The sequence below is a fragment of the Schistocerca gregaria genome, chromosome 4, assembly GCF_023897955.1.
Source record: "Schistocerca gregaria isolate iqSchGreg1 chromosome 4, iqSchGreg1.2, whole genome shotgun sequence".
NCBI lineage: Eukaryota > Metazoa > Arthropoda > Insecta > Orthoptera > Acrididae > Schistocerca > Schistocerca gregaria.
The window spans coordinates 446540304-446561261 of record NC_064923.1 but is presented as its reverse complement, the minus strand read 5'-3'; the positions used below and the strand labels follow the sequence as shown (position 1 = coordinate 446561261).

At 41.1% G+C, this 20958-nt stretch overlaps 1 protein-coding gene across 1 annotated transcript in view; it reads left to right on the top strand.

The window, feature by feature from the left end:
* Positions 1-350: 350 nt before the first annotated feature.
* LOC126267364 (inhibitory POU protein) overlaps positions 351-20958 on the top strand; it is a 449384-nt gene continuing 428776 nt past the window's right edge. The window contains exon 1 of the mRNA XM_049972505.1: positions 351-508. Coding sequence (XP_049828462.1) covers positions 365-508 — 144 coding nt within the window. The 5' untranslated portion in view covers positions 351-364. The remainder of the gene's footprint in view (positions 509-20958) is intronic.

Below are 20958 nucleotides of genomic sequence, written 5' to 3'. Positions count from 1 at the left end.
CGTGATTGCGTCTGCGAGGAGCGGGCTCCGTCCTAGATTCCGACGCGGGTTACTTTTTTATCAAACGGCATCTCGTCTTTTAAGTCGCGTCCGGTGATAAGAGCGTAAACACGGTCGGAGGCGGGCGCGTGGTGGGACGGAGCGCGTGGCGTGCCATGTGCGGGGCGGGGCCAGCGCGCGCGCGGGGGCGGGCAGCGGGGGCGGGGGCGGGGGCGGCCGCGCGCCATGGCGGCGGCGCATGCGCAGAGCGCGGCGCGGCTGGCGGCCCGCGGCCCGCGCCGGCCGGCGGGCAGTGCCGAGCGGCATGCTGCAGCAGCAGTAGCGGCAGCAGCAGCAGTGGCCAGCCATGTACAGCCCCGACAAGATGATGAACGGCAAGCCGGCGGCGGCGGCCGGCGCGCTCCACCCGCCGCCCATCAGCGCGCCCAGCTCCTGCTTCCCCGGCGGCCGCTACTCGCCCACCTACCGCTCGCCGGACCCCATGCGCCGCTGCATGCCCAACCCCTCGGTAAGTCCCGCCGCGCGCTCTCTCGCCTCGCAACAGCACTCCGCGTCGGTACCCGCTGCGATTACCCATGTAACCGTCAGTGTAACCCGATTTTCGTAATGTGCCCGACGTTTAGGGGTGTCCTCGGGGCCCGTTTCGAGGCCAAAGCGACGCAAGCGGCTGCTTGGGGCACCATTCTGAGAAGGGCACCAGAGGCGCCCATGTGCCAAGTTTGTCTATATGGGTGCATCATAAAAAGGAAGTGACCGCATGGCATTGATGGCCGCGAGTCCCACTTGGGGAAGTTCGGTCGCCAAACTGCAAGTCTTTTCAGTTGACGCCACACATGGCGACTTGGATGTCGATGATGATGGGGTCCACACAACACTCAATCCCCGAGCGGAGTTAATCTCCCACCAGGCCGGGAATCGAACTCGGACATTCTTAGGGCAGCCACAGGGATTGACCAATCAGCAGACGGTGCATCAGAATTAGTTGCGAAAACTGACACTGGTGAAAGTGTGCGATACTATTAACAAAAATTTCCCAATAAACACTGGTCCGCAAACGGGCCGTTTGTGAGATAATTGCGATTGTTTGTGGTTACGATCTGCCACCGACTTTAGTATCAAATACTGTCCTGGTAAAATTTAATCAAAATTGACACGTAAATCTTTCCGAGTAGCCTCCATCTTATAGGGTTCAAATTTCACAGAAGACTTACCTTTACAACGAATAAAATTCTACTTCCTCACACTACATGTACACTGGTATCTCTTGAAGGTCTTCAACATTTCGCCCCTACATCATTACGTAAATAAATCTAGACAGTCCCGTAGACTTCGCTGCTCCAGTTCAACTGTATCAACGAGAGATCTCAGTGCATCTTGTTAAGATTGTTATCGGCTTGTAAATATTTTATAAAGTGCATGACACACAATTGCTGACTTTATTTGTATATTATACTGAACGGTTTCGGTAATAAACCATGTTCACGGTCGTCGAAAAATTAATCTGCAGCCAACATTACATACCGAAACTAAAGGCATCGTTCATTTCGAACATTACAGTATATCTGTATGAAGAGAAACGAAAGGAAGAGAACCAACACGAGACATCGTGTCTTTTGTTGGTTACTTAATTTAGTTGCTCTTCATACAGATATACTCTAATGTTCGAAACGAACGTTGTTTTTAGTTTTGATTTGAAATGTTGGCTGCAGATTAATTTTTCGACAACCTTGAACATCGTTTATGACGGAAACCGGTCCGAATAATATGCAAATAAAGTCAGCATTTGTGTGTCATGCGTTTTATAAAGATCTGTACGCCTCAGTACAGAGACGACCCCAAACAGAAGAATCCAGACGATTGAGGTCAGGTGATCTTGGAGATCAAGCTACAGGCTGTGCTCGACCTATCCATTTTGGACCATGTCGGCGCTTTAGATGCCGTCTTACACCGTCAGTTCGCTGATGCCCCGTTGTGCGTGTTCCAATATCAGTAGCATACTAGCACGATCCATGGGTGAAATATGAGCTCAATTAGACCGGGTTTAATAGAGAAGTTTACATCTGAAATACATTTATACCTAGTGGGACCGCAGATTATACTAAAGGCTCGTAACCACATGTTCGCAACGATCTCGCAAACACATAGATTGCATTCCCACATTTACTGAAACTTTTATGCTCCTGAACTCTCATTTTTTCTCACGAGTTGATCTTTCCTATTAATTGCGATACATCATGTATATACAACTTAAAGTTTAGAAAAGAATAAATAATAAATATCGTATGGCTTACTGCTTGGTGCAGATATTCTTGCTTGATGCCATTTCAGTGTCAGGCGCGCCACTGTAAATTGTGCTGTCACCAATAGGCTTAACCGAACCAACATCCAGATCGCGAAAAGGTACGGTTATTATGGCATGAGTAGATTGACGTGTGGTGGTAGAGGAGTTGCGCCAAAGTATAAGTCGCTTGTGTGGAAAAATGTTCTATAACCGGTCCCGAGTGACATGTTCCCTCTCGCATAAGCCTTAGACTAATACCACATTAGATGATGTTCTCCGATGAAGTTAAATGAAGTTTTCGAGTCAGAAATTGACCAATATGATCCAATCGGAAGGTGCCACACTGCGCTGAAACTGCCACTCCGCCAACTTTCCATCCGCGACTGTCACTTTGGCTTATTTATTTATTTTCGCGGCAATTGTCGTTGGCATCCCTGACAAGCTGAGGTGTTTCTATTGTGCAGCTGCCACGAGGTTTACTTTCAATTCTGTGTGGTACTGCCCGAGGAATAAACTTCTCATGGATAATTTGGACACTGATCTAATAATATCTGTGTCGGAGAAATAATCTCTGTCTCTGAACTACCAAATATCCGCTTCATAATGATCGTGTGTTAAGGATGGATGAACGGAAGAATTTTTTCTTCTTTACTAACACCACCACGCAACTCTGTTCCTTTCTTTTGTAATGTAGTTGTGATATTTGATTACAGTAACTCGAAAGACGCTACACACATACGGAAATAATAAAAAAAAATCTCAGAATAATCGTAACGATTCTTGTGTAACAACACATAGGCCCCATTTCACTTGCACTATTCATAGTAAATGCATGAATTCTCCACCATTATCGTAGGCAGTTACGAATGCCGAAACGACAATCACGTACCGTATGTATTAAAGTCTTTGCATCAAACACTCAGGGGTGATTATCACGCTTGGGGAAGAACTTCTGCTAGAGACAAAGTGTTGGCTGATGCTTCTCGCAGACGCTAGGCGTTCTTTTGTATTGGTTATGCCCATGACAGGCGCCAGGGAGTAGATAATCTGTAGCATGCGTATGCCTTATGTGTAGCCTACAATCTATTCATTTCCGTCGAATGAAATTCGTGATCCGCTTCTAAAACATCGTATCTTCTAAGAGACACACATTCTCAACGTTTTCTTGTTGAGAACTAATCAGTTTTCTGGGCTGAGTAGTTTGCAGCACACCTGCTTAGGAGACCTTGCTAGTTTAATGAAATGTCCTGGTCGCAGGGTCAGTGAATACCGAAGGGCCCTTACAATTGCCAGGAAGCGTCATCGAACATCTTGTCTATAACAAATATTGCTGACCATGACATGAGTTATCACCATAGACGTTTGATGCCAATACTTTGATAACACTACGCATAATGCTCCTCTGGCTAAATATTTAAGGTTGCAATGAGAATTCATCCCTCGTATGCTGTTTTTAACATAACTGCTAGAGCCACAGATCTTTGTCACAAGTCTAACACCCAGTTTTAATTTTCCTGCAACTTCTTCCGCCACGATTATAATCGCTTTAGGTGCAGCAATCATCGACGACTATGGCAACCGCTAACACAATCGAACGGAGAAAATCGCCCAAAGTACTAGTAATCTTACGCGGGATGCCAAATGTCTCTACTTTTGGGCACTACTAACTATTAGAAACACAATGCATATTCACTTCAACACTAGTCTCTTTCATCAAAGTTCTGAAGTGGATTTCTAAACACGTCAATAGTGGTAAACAAGAAAGATGGAGGTCGTGAGCGGGCTTGAAGTAAACAGACGCCTCAACGGACGCCCGATCTGTACGTTTCGAAAACACTCAGCCGCGTCGCTTTCATTATTGTATTACTACCACGATACCGCTGGTTTCCAAAAACATGTAATTTCCAGATTCCGGCAAAGATAACTGTCTGACTTCATGGCTACAGTTTACTTGAAGCACGTGCGAGCACGGCCCTTTCCTACAGATAATCGTATTTATAATGTGCGGGTATTTAATCAAAGTGACGAAAACCGGCAAGAAAACTCTCGTGCTTTCATAGTCTGAATACTGATTATGCATGTTAAATGTTGGTTAATGACGTTTAAATATTTTTTTGTTTGTTGACCTGTAATGAAATGTCGCATTTTTTAAAATAATAACTCGTATTTGCTACTTGTGATGAACATAACAGTAAATTCGAACATTTGAAGTTAGGCTTTACCGTGACTGTTACTGATATCTGATCAAACAACAAGTTTACTTTTACCAATCGTTGCTTGCCTGACTGTGTGAGTGTACCAGTAAACTTGTTGTTTCGTTAGAAGAAAACTGTATTTTTGCGTGCAGTTGTACCAGTGTGCCAACTTTGTTATAATACATAACAACGAAATATTTACCTAATGATTTTTTGGTACATCCTGACTTTCGAGTCCTTGTACCACCAAGTCTTGTAAATCACTAATACCTAAGTCCTGATTTTCTGCAAGCTGGCCTTGGCTACACTATTAACCATCATCTACGTCATCTTTCTTTATGGCTCCTAGATACCTGCAGCTATCGATTTTTATTCTGTTTTCGCACTAATGTATATTTTCGGCCTTTGGACATTTTCAAGTACCGTGAAAGCCCGTTTATTCGCAGTAGATGACACCATAGGTCATTCGGATAGGCGAAAATCCAGATAATACGGAGAATCATAAGAAACTAGATTGATATGGCTTAAAAGCTGTAGACAGACGCATCGTATTTTTTTCATTGTGCATTATTTACACGTAAATGTTGGTCAGATACTGGGAAAAAGTGAGTTTTACACACAGAGTAATAATCAAGTTACATTTCAGCCAATTACGACGTTGTTTTATGTGCAGGCACAATTACGTGGCGCTTCATCAGTAATAGTTCGGACGAAATTTTTCTGCCTCCAGAGTTTGTGCTCTATTTAGCCATCTAAACCAAAGGTTTACATTGTATATTCAGCCGAAGTTGTTTCCGACTGGCGTTCGAAATAAGCCAATATTTTGTCCAACTGCGTTGTTGCTTCTGTACGTGTCACAATGTCCTCAAACTGAGCGCCAATATCGTACGCTAATCCAGTACTATAACCGCCATTGTATGCAGACAAGCAAACCGCCATAATGGCGTTATCAGAAATCGCACCTTAGTCAACATTACTGTCGCTTTGCAGCCGGTCGTTTGCGTCATTACCTCCTATGTCTGAAAATCATGGAATTTTTTAATATACTTGAACACCAAATTAAGCAGCGATCTTTTCAACAATCGCCCGTTATCCATTCTACGCAACGCATCTACCTTTTATCCAAAGACACTACAATCCTTTTTATCTTTGTTGTCATTTTACACTCACAACGAAAGGGGCATTACAGTACTCAACAATGCAGTGCCAACTAGTCAACTGACACTTATCAAAATCTGTGAACTGGTTGTAGTTCTTCTAGTCGTAGACTGTTGCCGCTTTTAGGTCCGGAGTGTGTAATATTGCACAGATACTTTATAGAAAAAAAGGAAGTAATCGGGATGAACCGGAAACGCGATGCCTGTTTTTTTTTTTTTTTTTTTTTTTTTTTTTTTTTTTTTTTTTTTTAGCATAAGTACTTGCGATAGTGAATATTTGCCAGTCGTAGATATTTTAAGATCAAGGAGGTAACACTTGCATCCAGGTTCTTCAAAACAAGTGTACAACTGAATGAAAATAAAACATTGTCGGTTTTCTTGCCGCTTCAAACCTGGGAAAAACCTCAAGCTTCAATATCACCGCCATCGTCATCTGCCCACTGCTGATGCACAGATCAAGAACGAAATCGATTTTCAGTGACATACGAGTCCTGTTCAAAAAATAATCAAACTCCTTGATTCAACTTACATGTCTTGTTTCCTTCAAATTATATCCTGTAATTCAATATCTGTTAACATCACCTTTGAGAATACCACGACCGTCTTTAATATACTGAAGGAAAACAGAAGCCGTCTGGGACCCTTTATGTGTTACTGGTCATCGTCAGAGCTAACTCTAGCAAAGGTCCCCACTGTTAGCAATGTCGTTTATTAAGAACGGTTAGTACTGTTGGCGTTGGGTAGAGACTACCGAGCTTAGCTTTCTCTTTTAGCGAGCAGATCATTCGCCAGACCTCAGTGACAACTACAATTTTTTCTCATGTTGTAGCAGTAAATCCATCATACTTCTCCAACAGTGGTCCTTTCTTTGAATATATCTCCATCAGAGGAGGAGGAGGAGATTAGTGTTTAACGTCCCGTCGACAACGAGGTCATTAGAGACGGAGCGCAAGCTCGGGTGAGGGAAGGATGGGGAAGGAAATCGGCCGTGCCCTTTCAAAGGAACCATCCCAGCATTTGCCTGAAGCGATTTAGGGAAATCACGGAAAACCTAAATCAGGATGGCCGGAGACGGGATTGAACCGTCGTCCTCCCGAATGCGAGTCCAGTGTGCTAACCACTGCGCCACCTCGCTCGGTATCTCCACCAGAGTCCTCGGGGAGATCTTTATACACATTCGCTCGACGTTCCGTCAGCCTTTCGGTCCTCAAACTTGTAATAAACTTTAGAGACGTTGACTTCTTTTGCTACAATCTTGTGACACGAAAAAATTGCTAATCTCTCCTGTTCTGTACGTTTTCTGAAGGCCACACAACGCCTGGTAATTATTGGTTCCTTAATATTGTGATTGTGAGCCCCCAGGTCGATGTCAGTGACGTTCCTGGTCGAGTTTTACCTCCAGCTGATTGGCAACCACTTTAAAATTGAAACAACGATACAGAACACTGCGCCGAATCTAGAAAATCACTTCCATAGTTCATGCACAATTATCAAGCGTTTCAGTAAATACTCGTACGTTCCGTATATTTCATCCAGAATTTCTTGTGACACCATTACCCTCATAAAAGCGACTTTGCACTACGAACACTGCCCCACTTTCACCTGATGACCAGTACCTCGAAAAGTGAAGGAAATATGAACAACGTGAAACAATATGGTTACTCCGATGACCGTTGTTGATACACTGCTGCCAACGGCACGCTGGTTGGACCTGCGTTGACGCGTGAAAAGAGGTTCAACTATTTTTTGAGCAGATCTATTACACTATGTTCTACAGGAATATCAATGTTTTGAATCTGTTACGATTTATTCTACTCAATTTATCAACAACTACGTTAATTGTTTTGTAAATTAGTTCACGTGACACACGGCCTTATATCCATCCAGTTTTATATAACGACGAAGCAACTTAAGTTACTTGAAATTATTCACGAAAATACTCAGCTGGTGTTGTGAAGCTACACCTAACGATGCTACTGGCATGTAGCATATAATTAAAATTTACCTGAATGTAGTGTATGTATTTTTCATGGTAATATGTTGGGCTGTACTACACTCCTATGTGGTTGTAAAATACAACTTCATATAACCTGGAGATTACATGTGTTGTAACCGAAACCAATCGTGAGGAATTAATTAAATTATTTGAGAAAAGTGAACATGTTTTCGTCGTCCCAGTAATTACATTAATTCCTAACTTCGACAGCTGCTTATGCGCTTTGATGCCACGATTTTATAGAGATTTCAAATGGCGGGGCTCTCCTGTCGTGTATAAGTTCATGGCATACCCTGCTCCAATTGTTGCTTATCGTAGGACCGTCCATTTGTTCACATATAGCATACCACCTTTCTCGTCTATTCAAATGACGTGTAGAAATCGATAATTAAAAATATAATGTTTGAGTCAAATACATGATATCTCAAGATGAGCCATTTTAAATACGTCATAATTTGATTCACTCACATTCTCAACAAATCAAATTACACTCACGAACGTGGATTCGCTGGTCCCTCCACTTCTAGCATAAGCTAGTTGTGTGTCTGCATGAAATACTCATCAGCCACATTTTCCCCCACCGTTACATTGTAATTCCAGATACATAGCATTTCAGTAATTTAATAAGTAGTTGTGAATCTTGTATTATTATCAGGATAGAGTAAAACAAAAAATACAAACATACGTATTTGTCTAATAAATAAGAACTTATCGAGTGATAAACCTGTTCAAGTCAGAAATTCAGCACATTCCAAACCATGTGAATAACGAACTTATCCTCCTCCTCCCGAACAGGCTAGGAAGGCCCAACGGTACCGACCGACCGCCCTGTCATCCTCAGCCCATAGGCATCACCGGATGCGGATATGGAGGGGCATGTGCTCAACACACCGCTTCCCCGGCCGTATGTCAGTTTTCGAGATCGGAGCCGCTACTTCTCAGTCAAGTAGCTAATAACTAGCTTACCTTATCTAAAACGCTAATAACAGTAATACGGACTAGAAAGAATTAAATAGGTTGATAGACTCCCGTCAATCAGATTCCGGAGAAAGAGCAGTACCGGCTGATTCCTGTTTCGCTCTCTGGCTGGGATATCGCTGGATGGCGGAAGAGGTGTGTTGTTACTACACCAAACCCCAGACCCTTAACGTCGGTTTTCGAAAGTGCAACCACTGTTTCGGCTTGCAGTTGACCTACGTCCCAGACTTCAAACAAATGAGAAGCAGGTAGACTGAGGGAGCGTTCTCAGTTCGGCTGCCGGACACGCTTTAAACATAGCTACGGATACGATCTGTTCATAGTTCCCTTCATGCAAAAGCAACAGATGAATAAATTAACATTATTAAGAATTATGTCGCTTACTCGAAATAAGTTTCCGCAAGTGTTCCCAAAATATGTTGCTACTTTGGTGTCTCCTTGTGAGGTTCGTAGCGTATGTAAAAACAGCGTGCATTCATTTTAATTTCATTATTTTTACTTAATCACATACACAAGTAAACCATAAAGAAGCTAACCGTTGTAGACGATCTACTAGATTTAATAGCATGGGATACAGCTATGTTCAGTCTTGTTCCGAAAGGCAGCTCTTTTCATAACAGAGAAAATTCTTCTTTTGAGGAAACTTCATACGTGTTGTTCCTTGTTTTTGTAATGCAACAGGCATGGTTTATCCCTTACCTTACAATAAACAGTTGTGTAGATGCTTTGTGGGAAATATGTCTCAGCAGTGGCGTGTAGCTTCTTGTTTGATCACTGTAGTTAGTTACAGGCATTATCATGTTTTGACGACCAGTTATAACATTACCAGTGAATGTATTAATGGAACTGATTGGATTATAGTAAGTCACTCACATGGATTACATTTGTCTGTAAGGGTGCTCCAACTTCATGTCCAAAAAACTTGGACAGATTAATAATTAGAACTTTCTGAAACATAATCATACATAGTGCAACTTCCCAAACATCTACTGTACCTCCTAACACTCGATTTGCAGGTAGTATAAGCATTGATTATGGATACGGTTGTCTACTAATTATTGTTGCCAGTCGTTCTATTCCAAATAACAGATGCATCTAAAAGTTCGAACTACTATTCTTAAATGAGTACCACAGTTGTCAGTCTCCATAGACTACCTTTCGGCGGCTCGTATGTAGGTGTGAAATCGCACACCAATGACTGATAAGTAGTAACGTGACAGATATTGCACCTCTGGAAGCAGTCCCACGACCCAAGATTGATTTTTGCTTTTCTCTCGCTGTATACACATGTCGAATATAAACAGGGAAATTGGGGCGCTAATCAATACTGTATTATTAACGCCTTGTGCTCAGTGTTGACGTTACAGCTGAATCTACTGAAGCACAAATTCTATTGATGAAAATACTGCTGCTATTGCCATATTGTTGTAGTTGTCTTGTTTTCTGGTGGGAAAATATCTGAGGTTAAAATTTAATACTCTGCGTTGGCTCTAAAATTAATAGTGAAGTAAGTGTGATGTAATCTCTGATTACACTTGTTCCAGGAAGTTCAAGGGATTTAAGCGTATGTTATTAATTATTTTTGTTGGTTGTTTAATAATAAAATATGGCCGTCAGATGAATTTCCTACAAGCAGCTGCAACAATGTGAAAATAATGTTACGAAGTAAAGTTCATTATTATTTTGAAGCGCAACTTCAATAACAACGTATTTAGTCATCCATCTTGAATCACTTTGTCACTTATTCCTGTCAGTACTGAACAAAATCTTGCAGTGTCTACTGCAAATAGAAATTAATTCCAATTTATCTAAATTGTAACCTGGATGCAAACCCTATCAGCACGGTAACGTAGTTTACAAACGCTTGTGGTGATGCGAGGGCACACTGAAAAGTAATGCCTCCGAATATTTTATGTGAAACCTCTTAAAACTTTTTAAATAAAACTAACGTTACTAACATTTTACAACTTTATTCTTCACGTCTTCATATTTGAATCCCTCTGCCGCTAGAGTGACAGAATCGTAGCGTGTAACACGGAAGAGTGTAACGTAACTACGTCGGTGTTTGAGAAACAGCGTGCTGTAATCGAGTTTCGAAGTCAAAGATTTCGTGCACACATGGAGCATCCTGTCTTTCAGCATGATTATGCCAGACCACATACAAGAGCTGCGACATCTCATGCAGTCCCGATTTGGCCCCACCAGATTTTCACGTGTTTTCGAATCTTAAATAACCCCTTGGAGGACTTCACTTTGATGGTAATGAAGTGGTCAAAGCAGAGGTGAGTCTGTGACTCTACCAAAAAAAAGTCAAATAAGGTACAGCGACGGTATCAAAAAACGGTATCACGTTGGGAGAAATGTGTTCGTCGCCAGGTTGACTATGTTGAAACATAAATATGTGGACTTTAAAAATAAAGACGTAGAATGTTTATAAAGTTAGTTTTCTTCAAATGGCTCTGAGCGCTATGGGACTTAACATCTATGGTCATCAGTCCCCTAGAACTTATAACTACTTAAACCTAACTAACCTAAAGACAACACACAGCACCCAGCCATCATGAGGCAGAGAAAATCCCTGACCCCGCCGGGAATCGAACCCGGGAACCCGGGCGCGGGAAGCGAGAACGCTACCGCACGACCACGAGATGCTGGCTTTTCTTCAAAAAGCCTTAAGTGTTTTGACATAAAAAATTCAGAGCCATCACTTTTCAGTACTCCTTCGTACATACTATGAGCTGTGCGCCCCACTCCTTTAGTTGCTTCATTGCGTTTGACTAAGCACTGCGCAGTAGACTACGTTGCAAACGATTGTGGCCTAATGCTGCAGAAACATACAAGGACTAGCACTTCTTCCATGATTTAAATTGGTTTAAATAAGCACTACAGATTCTGATGTAAAATCGAATCTTTCCGCTTATTCTTACTTTCGTAAAGTTATATAGAAACAATGTAAAAGAAAAGGGTACGTCCCTCGAGGGAATGTGATTTTAATTAAATTAAGTACAAAGAGGTTACTTTCTGTGTAAGACATTCGTAATCTATTCCACAACATATAAATACCTTACGGTTACAATTTCGAAAGACGATTGCTCGTATATCGTGGTGGTAGCTAATGTAAATAAACGCTGAAGTTCGATTTACGACATACTCGCTTCGTTGCAAGTAAAAGGCACAGTAGAACGTCGCGGTATGTAATACTTTACATTTATAGCTCTTCAAATAGGCGTAAAGGTGACAGCTATTGAACATCCGCGTCATACCAGTATCCTATGAACAGTTTAAAACGCTCTCATGTTTGTTTGTCCCTAAAATTAACTTTACTTCGCATTTTTCTAGTCAGCTAAAATTGCTATTGCTTGTCTGTTAGAATACAACGGACAAAATAAGATAAAAAAATTGTCGGATGCTTTGTGAAGAAAGCGAAATTTCACTAGATTCTGTAATTTTCAAGGTTGCGAAGGAAACACATAAAAATTCGAATGAATTTAAAATTGGGGGCTTTATGATTAGAAACAATTTTAACTTCGGTGGATAACTGCGAAGTTCTTAATATTTCCGCAAGTATCCTTATCCTAAAACTAATATGGAAACTAAAATAATTTATTTCCTCTGCGAACTGCTATTCAGGTAGTAATCTCTCTTCACTTTCTCCTTTGTTTTAATTCGAACCAAATTTTTCGGTTAACTTTCTATCTGCACTAATACTTTGGATACAAACGAAATGATGCCTCGTCTTTGAGAAACATAGTGTATAATTTGAGTTTCCAACTAACAAAAGCTCTGAATATTTCCTACAACATACAGAAACTAGAATTTTTTGTGCTTTTGTTACAAGCCAACTACGGAGCATGATTGAGCCACTGTATTACTTTTACGATTTCTTTAACAGTGCCTTAGTTGATCATTGTTTTCTTTCTTCTCTTCCGCCAGCCAATTTTTCTCTGTCTTTTTGGAACTGTTTTGTCTTGGTATCCGCCCCACTTCTTAATTTTGTTCCCGTAGCTTATACCTTCCGCAACTTCTTGCTTGTTATGGAAATTTCTTCTAGGCTTTCATTCACTTTCCTAAAACACTTTTTTTTGCCTTTCGATTTTCCAAAGAGCTGTTCACTATTTTCTGTCAGTCTGCTAGAGCTCATTTTTTGCATCTGCACATGGAACATAGTCTCATCTGTAAATTTTTTCAACTTGTGTGAAGGTTTTATGTTTCTTGTTAATTTAACTATTGCTATTGTTATTATAGAATTTTTTAAATATTAAATTAATTTCGATATATTTACACTATTTTAACCGTGATTGAAATAGGTTTTCTTTTCCTTACTTTTCTTAACAGAAAGGAAATGTTAGGAAATCGCCAACTGAACGTTAAAAGAATATCCCAAGACAGACGTCAACTGTCAATATGTCGTAATATAAAGGTTTCGCAATTACGATTTCATGCCACCAAATGTTATTCAAATATGCTGACTTTATTCTAAACCCAAAGGTCAGTTAATGGAGACACCTATGTCATTATACGCTCTCCACCGCAAAATGACTGTTAGATGGACGCTGTTGGGGTTTAATGACGGAAGATATGATGCCCGTCGTGTCGCTTACTACACAAGTAGCATAGAGAATCTATCCTCTATATAAATAACACTATAATTACATAAACGTCTTGCAAACACGTGTAAATCTTCTGTTGGTGTCTTCAAAATAAATCAAACCCATAGTCGTTTCTCGTTCAAATTTTGACAACAAACATTAATATGCCTGACAACGGATATGAAGGAACTTATATTCGCTTAATATTCGACTCAGTTATAATTTTGATCGCTGGAAACAGTGAACTGCGTTGGAAGGCCGCTGCGGAATGCCTGAAGAACGTATCATTTTCCTCGAGGTAAAGAGGTATAAGAGTTTGTCTTGGAGTCACGAACGTGCGAAATGATGGCACTGTGTCGGACTATTCAGTGAACGTTCCGGGCTGGGCGCGGCAACTGCTGCTCACCAGTGCGTGAAGCGATGCGTGATTGCTCTAAAAATCGCGTATTACGGCCGATTCAAAATTCATAATGACCTGCGGTGAATTATAAAACTGCCAATCCGTCGGGATGCGCCCACATTCAAACATCTGCGTGCCAGTGGCCGAACGCATTGCGTATTTGCCGCCACATTGGAACGCTCCGAAATATGTTAAAAACTGCTGTTCCAACACCGCCGTCAATTGGAATTTCTGAAGAGTAATCGCAAAAAAAGGCGTGTAGCCCCACCTCCAAACTGCTTACCTTCAAACAATTTTTGGTGATAACTTTGTCCTGTTTACGGAAAAATAACTCTGAACTCCGTTACTATTTTAGGTAGAACATGCAGCTGCACTCCACCTGATTGTAAGAACTAATTTATATCCTTGTGAGCGATATAAAGAAATTAATGTCCGAATAAATATTTTTGTGCAAGTGTTCAAAATTAAAGAATGTTCTATTAATTTATATTAATGTAATTACCATGCAATGTTTTTGCCTTTGAGGCACTGTTTTAGCGTCTGTCAGTTTCATAGGAAACTGTTTAATGAGAACATGAAACAATGAAGTTGTGTATTTTCTCGGTAAAATGAAAAAACAGTGTGTAATTTGATCTCACGCTGCATGAAAATTGAATGTGTTGTAACTCCTCCATTTTTTTTCTTTTATTAAATACCCAGGGAAAGAAGGTAACTGAAAAACGTTTCGGTGTAGAAAACTCTAATGCTGAAAATGCTTTACAGCCGAAAACTGAGAAATGATCACAAATACTTGACCTTTCGGAAGTTGAGGATTGTGAAATACTCGTGAGGAGAAATCTTTGTAGCCTTGAAAACAAAGTTTACATGGTCGTAGCATGTGAAAGAAGGGTTAATAAACACAGCAGTGTCTATTTATGCTTGGAACTGAATGTAAGGCTACGTTAGGAATAGTAAACAAACGCGACGCAATCCGAATGTTGGGAATAGTAACGTTACTTCCATTAGCTGTCCATAATGTGTCACTGGTCAAATAGCTTTGCAATATTAAAATAAATTTTTAGAAGCAAAAGCTACAGCAGCCTTGAATGCTGCCCACAAGCCGAATGACTTTCGACTTAGACCCGAGAAAGAAACCAGATTTCGTTTTCTGGAACTGCTTGCGATCATACAGAAACTACTGGTGGTATCAACACTTTCTGTCGTCATTGTGCCATGACCAACGGATTGAGGATAGCTGTCGACCAAAGACAATGAATTCCTTTTCGTCAGTGATATAATAAAGTGGTGTTAAAGAATACGGAAGTTAACATTTTAAATTTTAGCTACTAACACGTGTTCTGTCTTCGTACCGCAGTTGGCTATGAGAATGTTTCTGTTTTAATATAAACTATAAACATAATCGCGTATTAACACTCGTAATATCAGACAACGTCCATACAAAGGAATATGCTATAGCTGATCTCACTGAATACAGCTAACGTTGAAAACTTACAAAGCGTCTTTATCTTAGAAGTAATACCAAAGAATGGGAAAGACTGGCTCGATTATGTAAATTAGATTGCAACTATCAAAGATTCCAAATGATCAGAAATTGTAATCCTCCTTTTGTTGTGTAGCCCATATTAATTCATTTTATTAGAGATAATGCAAAATTGGTCTTTCAGAATTGGTCCCTCAGATTAGTGCTTGCATATATTCCAAGTTTGTCTCAAGCAAGCCGAGATCGTGTGTGTACAGTAGGGACTAGAGTTGGTGGCTGAAGCTGCGTATTGATGTACGCGAACGGTGACAACACAGGAATGTAATGTGACGTAAGGGTAGCAGGTTTCCGTTTCAGGTTGAGGTTTCACTAAATAATTCTGAGTACGGATATTGCTGATACGAGTGGCTGGGTGACGTACAAAATAAGACCAAACGATTGGATACAATCTTTTTACCTAACGTCAGTGTCGACCAAATGTTGCCCTCCCCGCTTATTATAGACGAAAATCGCGGTTGCACGCAGTCGATAAAATTATCGCTCGCAATCGCTCTAATGTAAGGCGTGAAATGAGTTCTTAAATGCCTTTTTCTGTTATCACTGTATAAATATTAACGCTGTTATTACACGCTGGAATAATTCCTGGATGTATATTATCACATAAACTACAATAATTTTTATTGTGTCAGAAATCTTGCTATAGCGAAAGTGTTAATTACGCGCCCATATAAGCTATTGAAAAAATAACGGAATTATGTTAGCTTATATTTAGAACATGTTACTTAAAGCATCTTTTTTCTGCATTCAAAATCTCGCACTCGTAATGAAGTCTGTATTAATTAGTTGTTTAACTTTTTCTCTTGATATAGTAGAGCGTCATAACCTTTGAAATACTAAATAGTTCATAGCAAGAGGTGGTACGTTCAGCTCCAGAATGAGAACTTCGATATCATTTGTGAAACGATTTTCCAGGTTTTTGATAATGATCTCCCCGAAATGGCACCTGCAATTAATTCTTGCTTTAAATGGAAGTTAGGAGACAAAAGAAATGTACAAATGATCTTCACAATTAGAAAAAAAACAGTACACGTGATCTCCGTACACTAAAACTATGCCGTATTGTCAAGTGAATCTGGAATGTGTTGCTCACTAACAACTGGCGCCAATGATTTTTGTGATGCAGTATCGTTACTAGCGCCAGTGTTCTATTCCTCTGATTGAGGGTTCTGAAACTTTCCGAAGAATAAATGGTATCACTTCCTGTTTAAAGGATTTTAATAAAAACTATGAAAATCAGCGTTTGGCGTCATTGGCCGGGAGGCCCCTTGCGGGGCAGGTCCGGCCGCCTTGGTGCAAGTCTTATTACATTCGACGCCACATTGGGCGACCTGCGAACCGGATGGGGATGCAATGATGATGAAGACAACACAACACCCAGTCCCTGAGTGGAGAAAATCTCGGGCACAGCCAGGAATCGAACCCGGGCCCGTAGGATGGGAATCCGTTATGCTGATCACTCAGCCATCAGGGTGGACGACAAAAACTATAACAAAGTGATGCTGAAAAAACTCCATACTTTGGTTCCTTTTTTCTATGATGAATTTATATTTTTGTTACATATACTGAAGCTACTAGAAGCCTCATTGGTTTCATTGTGATGTCGTCTGTAGAAGTTAAATGTTTCCCTTTAGCAGTGGAGCTCAGAACGCCGCATGCGAGCGCCATTATTAACATCCTCAGAGGTTACTTTTTTCTCTGTAGCACGTAGATCTTCATCTAGCTGAGTCTTCGTTTAGTGTATTCCGCCATTAACATAAAATATAGTCCTTGATGCTTTGTCTCATTTATACCAGGCAAAATTGGAGTTCCAAGGACGTGTCAGAACAAATCGTTACTCATCTCATTTGTTTTGATAGGTCACCCGGACCTGCGCTATGTTTCGTCAGTATTGTCCTTCTGATGATATTCATTCCATTATTTACTTTCTTTCCTTTTCCTTTACTACTTCCTCAGCTATTTCTTATTGCGATACGTCACACATTTTGTAAAGTGTCATTCCGTCAGACTGACACCGTTCATTGCAACAAACCAAATAACGACAGGTAAGACGCAGTTCAAGGTCAGAAAAAGACTTCAGTTCGAACATCCTAAACTCAGTTACTGCTCATATAAGACGGAAGCTAAACATGGAAACGTTTCTGAACCATTCACTTCATTTGCGTTTAACACGAAAACAGTGAGCAGTATCTCAAAAAAAAAAAAAGTTCAAATGTGTGTGACATCTTATGGGACTTAACTGCTATGGTCATCAGTCCCTAAGCTTACACACTACTTAACCTAAATTATCCTAAGGACAAGCGCACACACACCCATGCCCGAGGGAGGACTCGAACCTCCGCCGGGACCAGCCGCACAGTCCATGACTGCTGCGCCCAAGACCGCTCGGCTAATCCCTCGCCGCAGCAGTATCTCAAAGTTGCCATTTTCTTCACAGCTGGTTCAGTGTATTTTCGGGTTTCAAACAAGGCTGAATTTTACTCAGTTCTACAGCAGAAGTGATGTTGTCGACCGTAAACTTACATTTCATTTTCGTGATATCATTTCAAAATTTCCGGCGTGGTCATCTTAACCACTCGAAAGCGTAATCATTCGTTTGGTTAACATTTACTGTGAGTATAAGTCCTTGCTAACAACATAATGTCCCTTTTACCAGAAATGCGATGTGTAACCGGCAGCACCAACTGTTTGCGAATTCCATATATTTTGCCCAGTGCTTTTTCGTGTTCGAACGGTTTGTGTGTTGCGAAAAATGCACAGTCGACTAACGTTTGTCTAAATGCCTGTGCCAAACAGTACAAAATCGCATAGAAACAAGGCACGGATGTAATCCAACCAAGTTCTAAATCACCTCCCTGCCTCACAAGAAATAGTTCTATGAGATACGTTACACAAGAACGGCTCAATGAAATTTTCTAACAAGTCACTTCTTTTGATTTCACAAAAGTAAAAGAGATAACGTGAAAGACAGAAAAAATTAACTAATTAATTCTGTCTGGAATATGGTTCTGCTTTTAACCCTAACGTCATGAGTAACAATGGTTCGTTTATTTTGCTAACTGTAATGGTTCAGTGAGAGAATTATTCGGGGAAAGTATGTATTTCCTACTTTAAATTACGATAGTTTGACATAAAAAAAACCTTCCTTTACTCACTAAGGTCCACTAGTAAGGCAGCAAATAATCTGTTTTCCGCAGGCTATTTCGCCATCATGTATACAATCTTATACAATAGCCAGCTGTCAAGGAAGTCTGGGGGTATTGTATATTACAGCCTCTAATGATCTCGCCATCGAAGGAGATGGAACTACGATTGTCTTCGTATCTCTGCTGTTATACGGGAATTGTGCGACCTGTGGGTAGGCATTTAATATCGTATACGTCAAGAAACCTAGCAAGGACTTGTCGAATGCACGTCACGCAAAATAGCTGCTGTATTGTTTTCCAAATGTAGAACAACTCCTTGCGACACGTAATGCTGTGCATCATAAAAACTACTCCCTTACCTTCTAATACTTTTATACTGACCCCTACAACCTACGCACTTGTGCCAAAATAAAAGTACCGTATTGGTCCATCTTTGGAACACAATAGCAGCGATTCTGCATGGCATAAATACGACGAGTTCTCGGTAGCATTCTAGAGGTATGCAGCATCAGATGTCTACGCACAGGTACCACAATTGCCGTAAATTACTGGTCTTTGGTTATCGGACGCCGTGTTGGCGCCGATAGCGTCACAGATGTGTTCCATCGGTACCAGAGTAGGCGACTATGGTGGCCGAGACATCAACGTGAGTTTGCACTAATGTTCCTCAAACCAGCGTGTTGCGATTCTGGCCTTGAGAAATGGGGCGTTATTCTCTTTGAAAAATCCGTGGCTGCCGGGGAAGACATCAAACATGTAGGGATGCAAGTGGTTCGCAATAAGATTAACGTAGAGCTGAATAGCATAATACTGCGTGGTACGTTCTTCTAGCAGCCCGTCGCCTAGTTGACTACGTATCCATACACGACCTTCGACTTGGCGTAAAAAGACACGTGAGTAATCTCAACTTGATCAACTTAGTCTCGACGATACTTCTCGATGATACCGTACACAATGCATTCGTATTGACGATGTCAGTATGGGATCACGTAGAAGTCGCCTTCTGAGGAGCTGCATGTTTACGAACATGCGACGAGCAATGTGCTCCGAAACAGTTCTGGCTGCACCAGTACTGTAACTCGGTCGTCGGATTTGCACCGTATCCAGATTTATAGAATGGCCAAGCCTCCGACCTCAATGTCCTGTGATGAGGCGTGGACATCCAAGACTCTGCCGCCTACTCGTCGTTTCATCATCCATCAACGACTTTCCGTAGACTCTTACGACAGTAGCAGTCGAGCTGCTGACTGGCTTCTCCGTTTCCAAAATGATTGTTCCCGGGAGTGGAACCGCAACAGGCTGCACGTTGTCAAAATCGCTTACGTTAGTGGATGCCTCGTTTGCGGCCAGTATCATCACTAGAATTTACGGATTCCCCACGCATCTCTTACTTCCTGCCCAAGTTATATGCTCACAGTGTCACCATTCGCAATTCATAGTGGGCAGTAATCATAATTATTTGGCCTATTAGTTATTTTAGCCCGGCAGATCGGTCAGCCACATACAGATTATCTTCGTGCTTCACTTAGCTAACTTCCTCCGTAGACGAGTGGTCCTTACCGCATCCACAATTCTCTGTAAAATAATAATAATAATAATAATAATAATCTGAGTGGGGTTCTCATCCATTAAATGTGTCATCCACACAGAAACACAGACGGAAAACCGACAAAGAACCAGATCTAAAAATAACACAAGTGATCAGAGACGATGACTGCCATGCAGGGGACCCGGGTTCTATTTCCGGTACTGCCGGGGATCTTTTTGTTTTGTGGATCTACTGGTACGGGGTGCATTCAGCCTCGTGAGACTGACTGGGGAGGTATTCGACCGATTGGTAGCGTCCCCAAGGTCAAGAAACCCGACAACGACAGGGAGTGCGCTGTGCTCACCATACGCATTCAATGACGCCATTGCCAGAAGATGACACGGCGGTCAGTCGGGCCAGATTCGCTAGCACCAGAAATTGTAACATTACCGCTTTTATTCTTGCGTAAGTATGTCCCAGGAGGAATCGTCAATATTCAGGGATATAACAGGAACGTTTATTTAAAGCAAAAAGCTTAAAATTGACACATGCCCTGTTCCGAACAGTTTCCGAGACAGGTCACATTTAATGCGAAATTGATGCATTTGATACCAATTGCACATTACAGTCCGTAATATTTCTTTGTGTACTGGGTCACGAAGAATATTTCTATTCATATAGGTTCACTAAGAAGTAACGGCGCAGGCAGCTATGAATATATAGACTCTGAACCAAGCCTGTTGTGGTTTACTCTCATCTGTTCCAAACACTGGAAGAAAATTTCTTTCGACAAAGCCAAGACTGAAGGTAAAGGGCTTCGGAGTGATGACATGCCCACCAAATTTTATTTTTCTTGAACATTTTCAAGCAAAAAGGTCCTGTCTTAGTAAACTTCAAGGTAACAGAAGATCAAGAGGAAATTTCCTTGGCTCAGATTTCTTATAGTTCTCGTATGTTTTGATATTTAATACTCTGCAGAACGAACACCCTTACTGAAACACACAATTCATTGTTGCTAATAAACAAATATTACAGCGATTGTAGGACTGGCACAAACCAATAACTAGCTAAACATTGCAATTTGATAGTTCACAAAGTTCATCGAGAAGTAACTGTCGGAAGCTAAACTTGTACACTGTGTTAGGTAATTT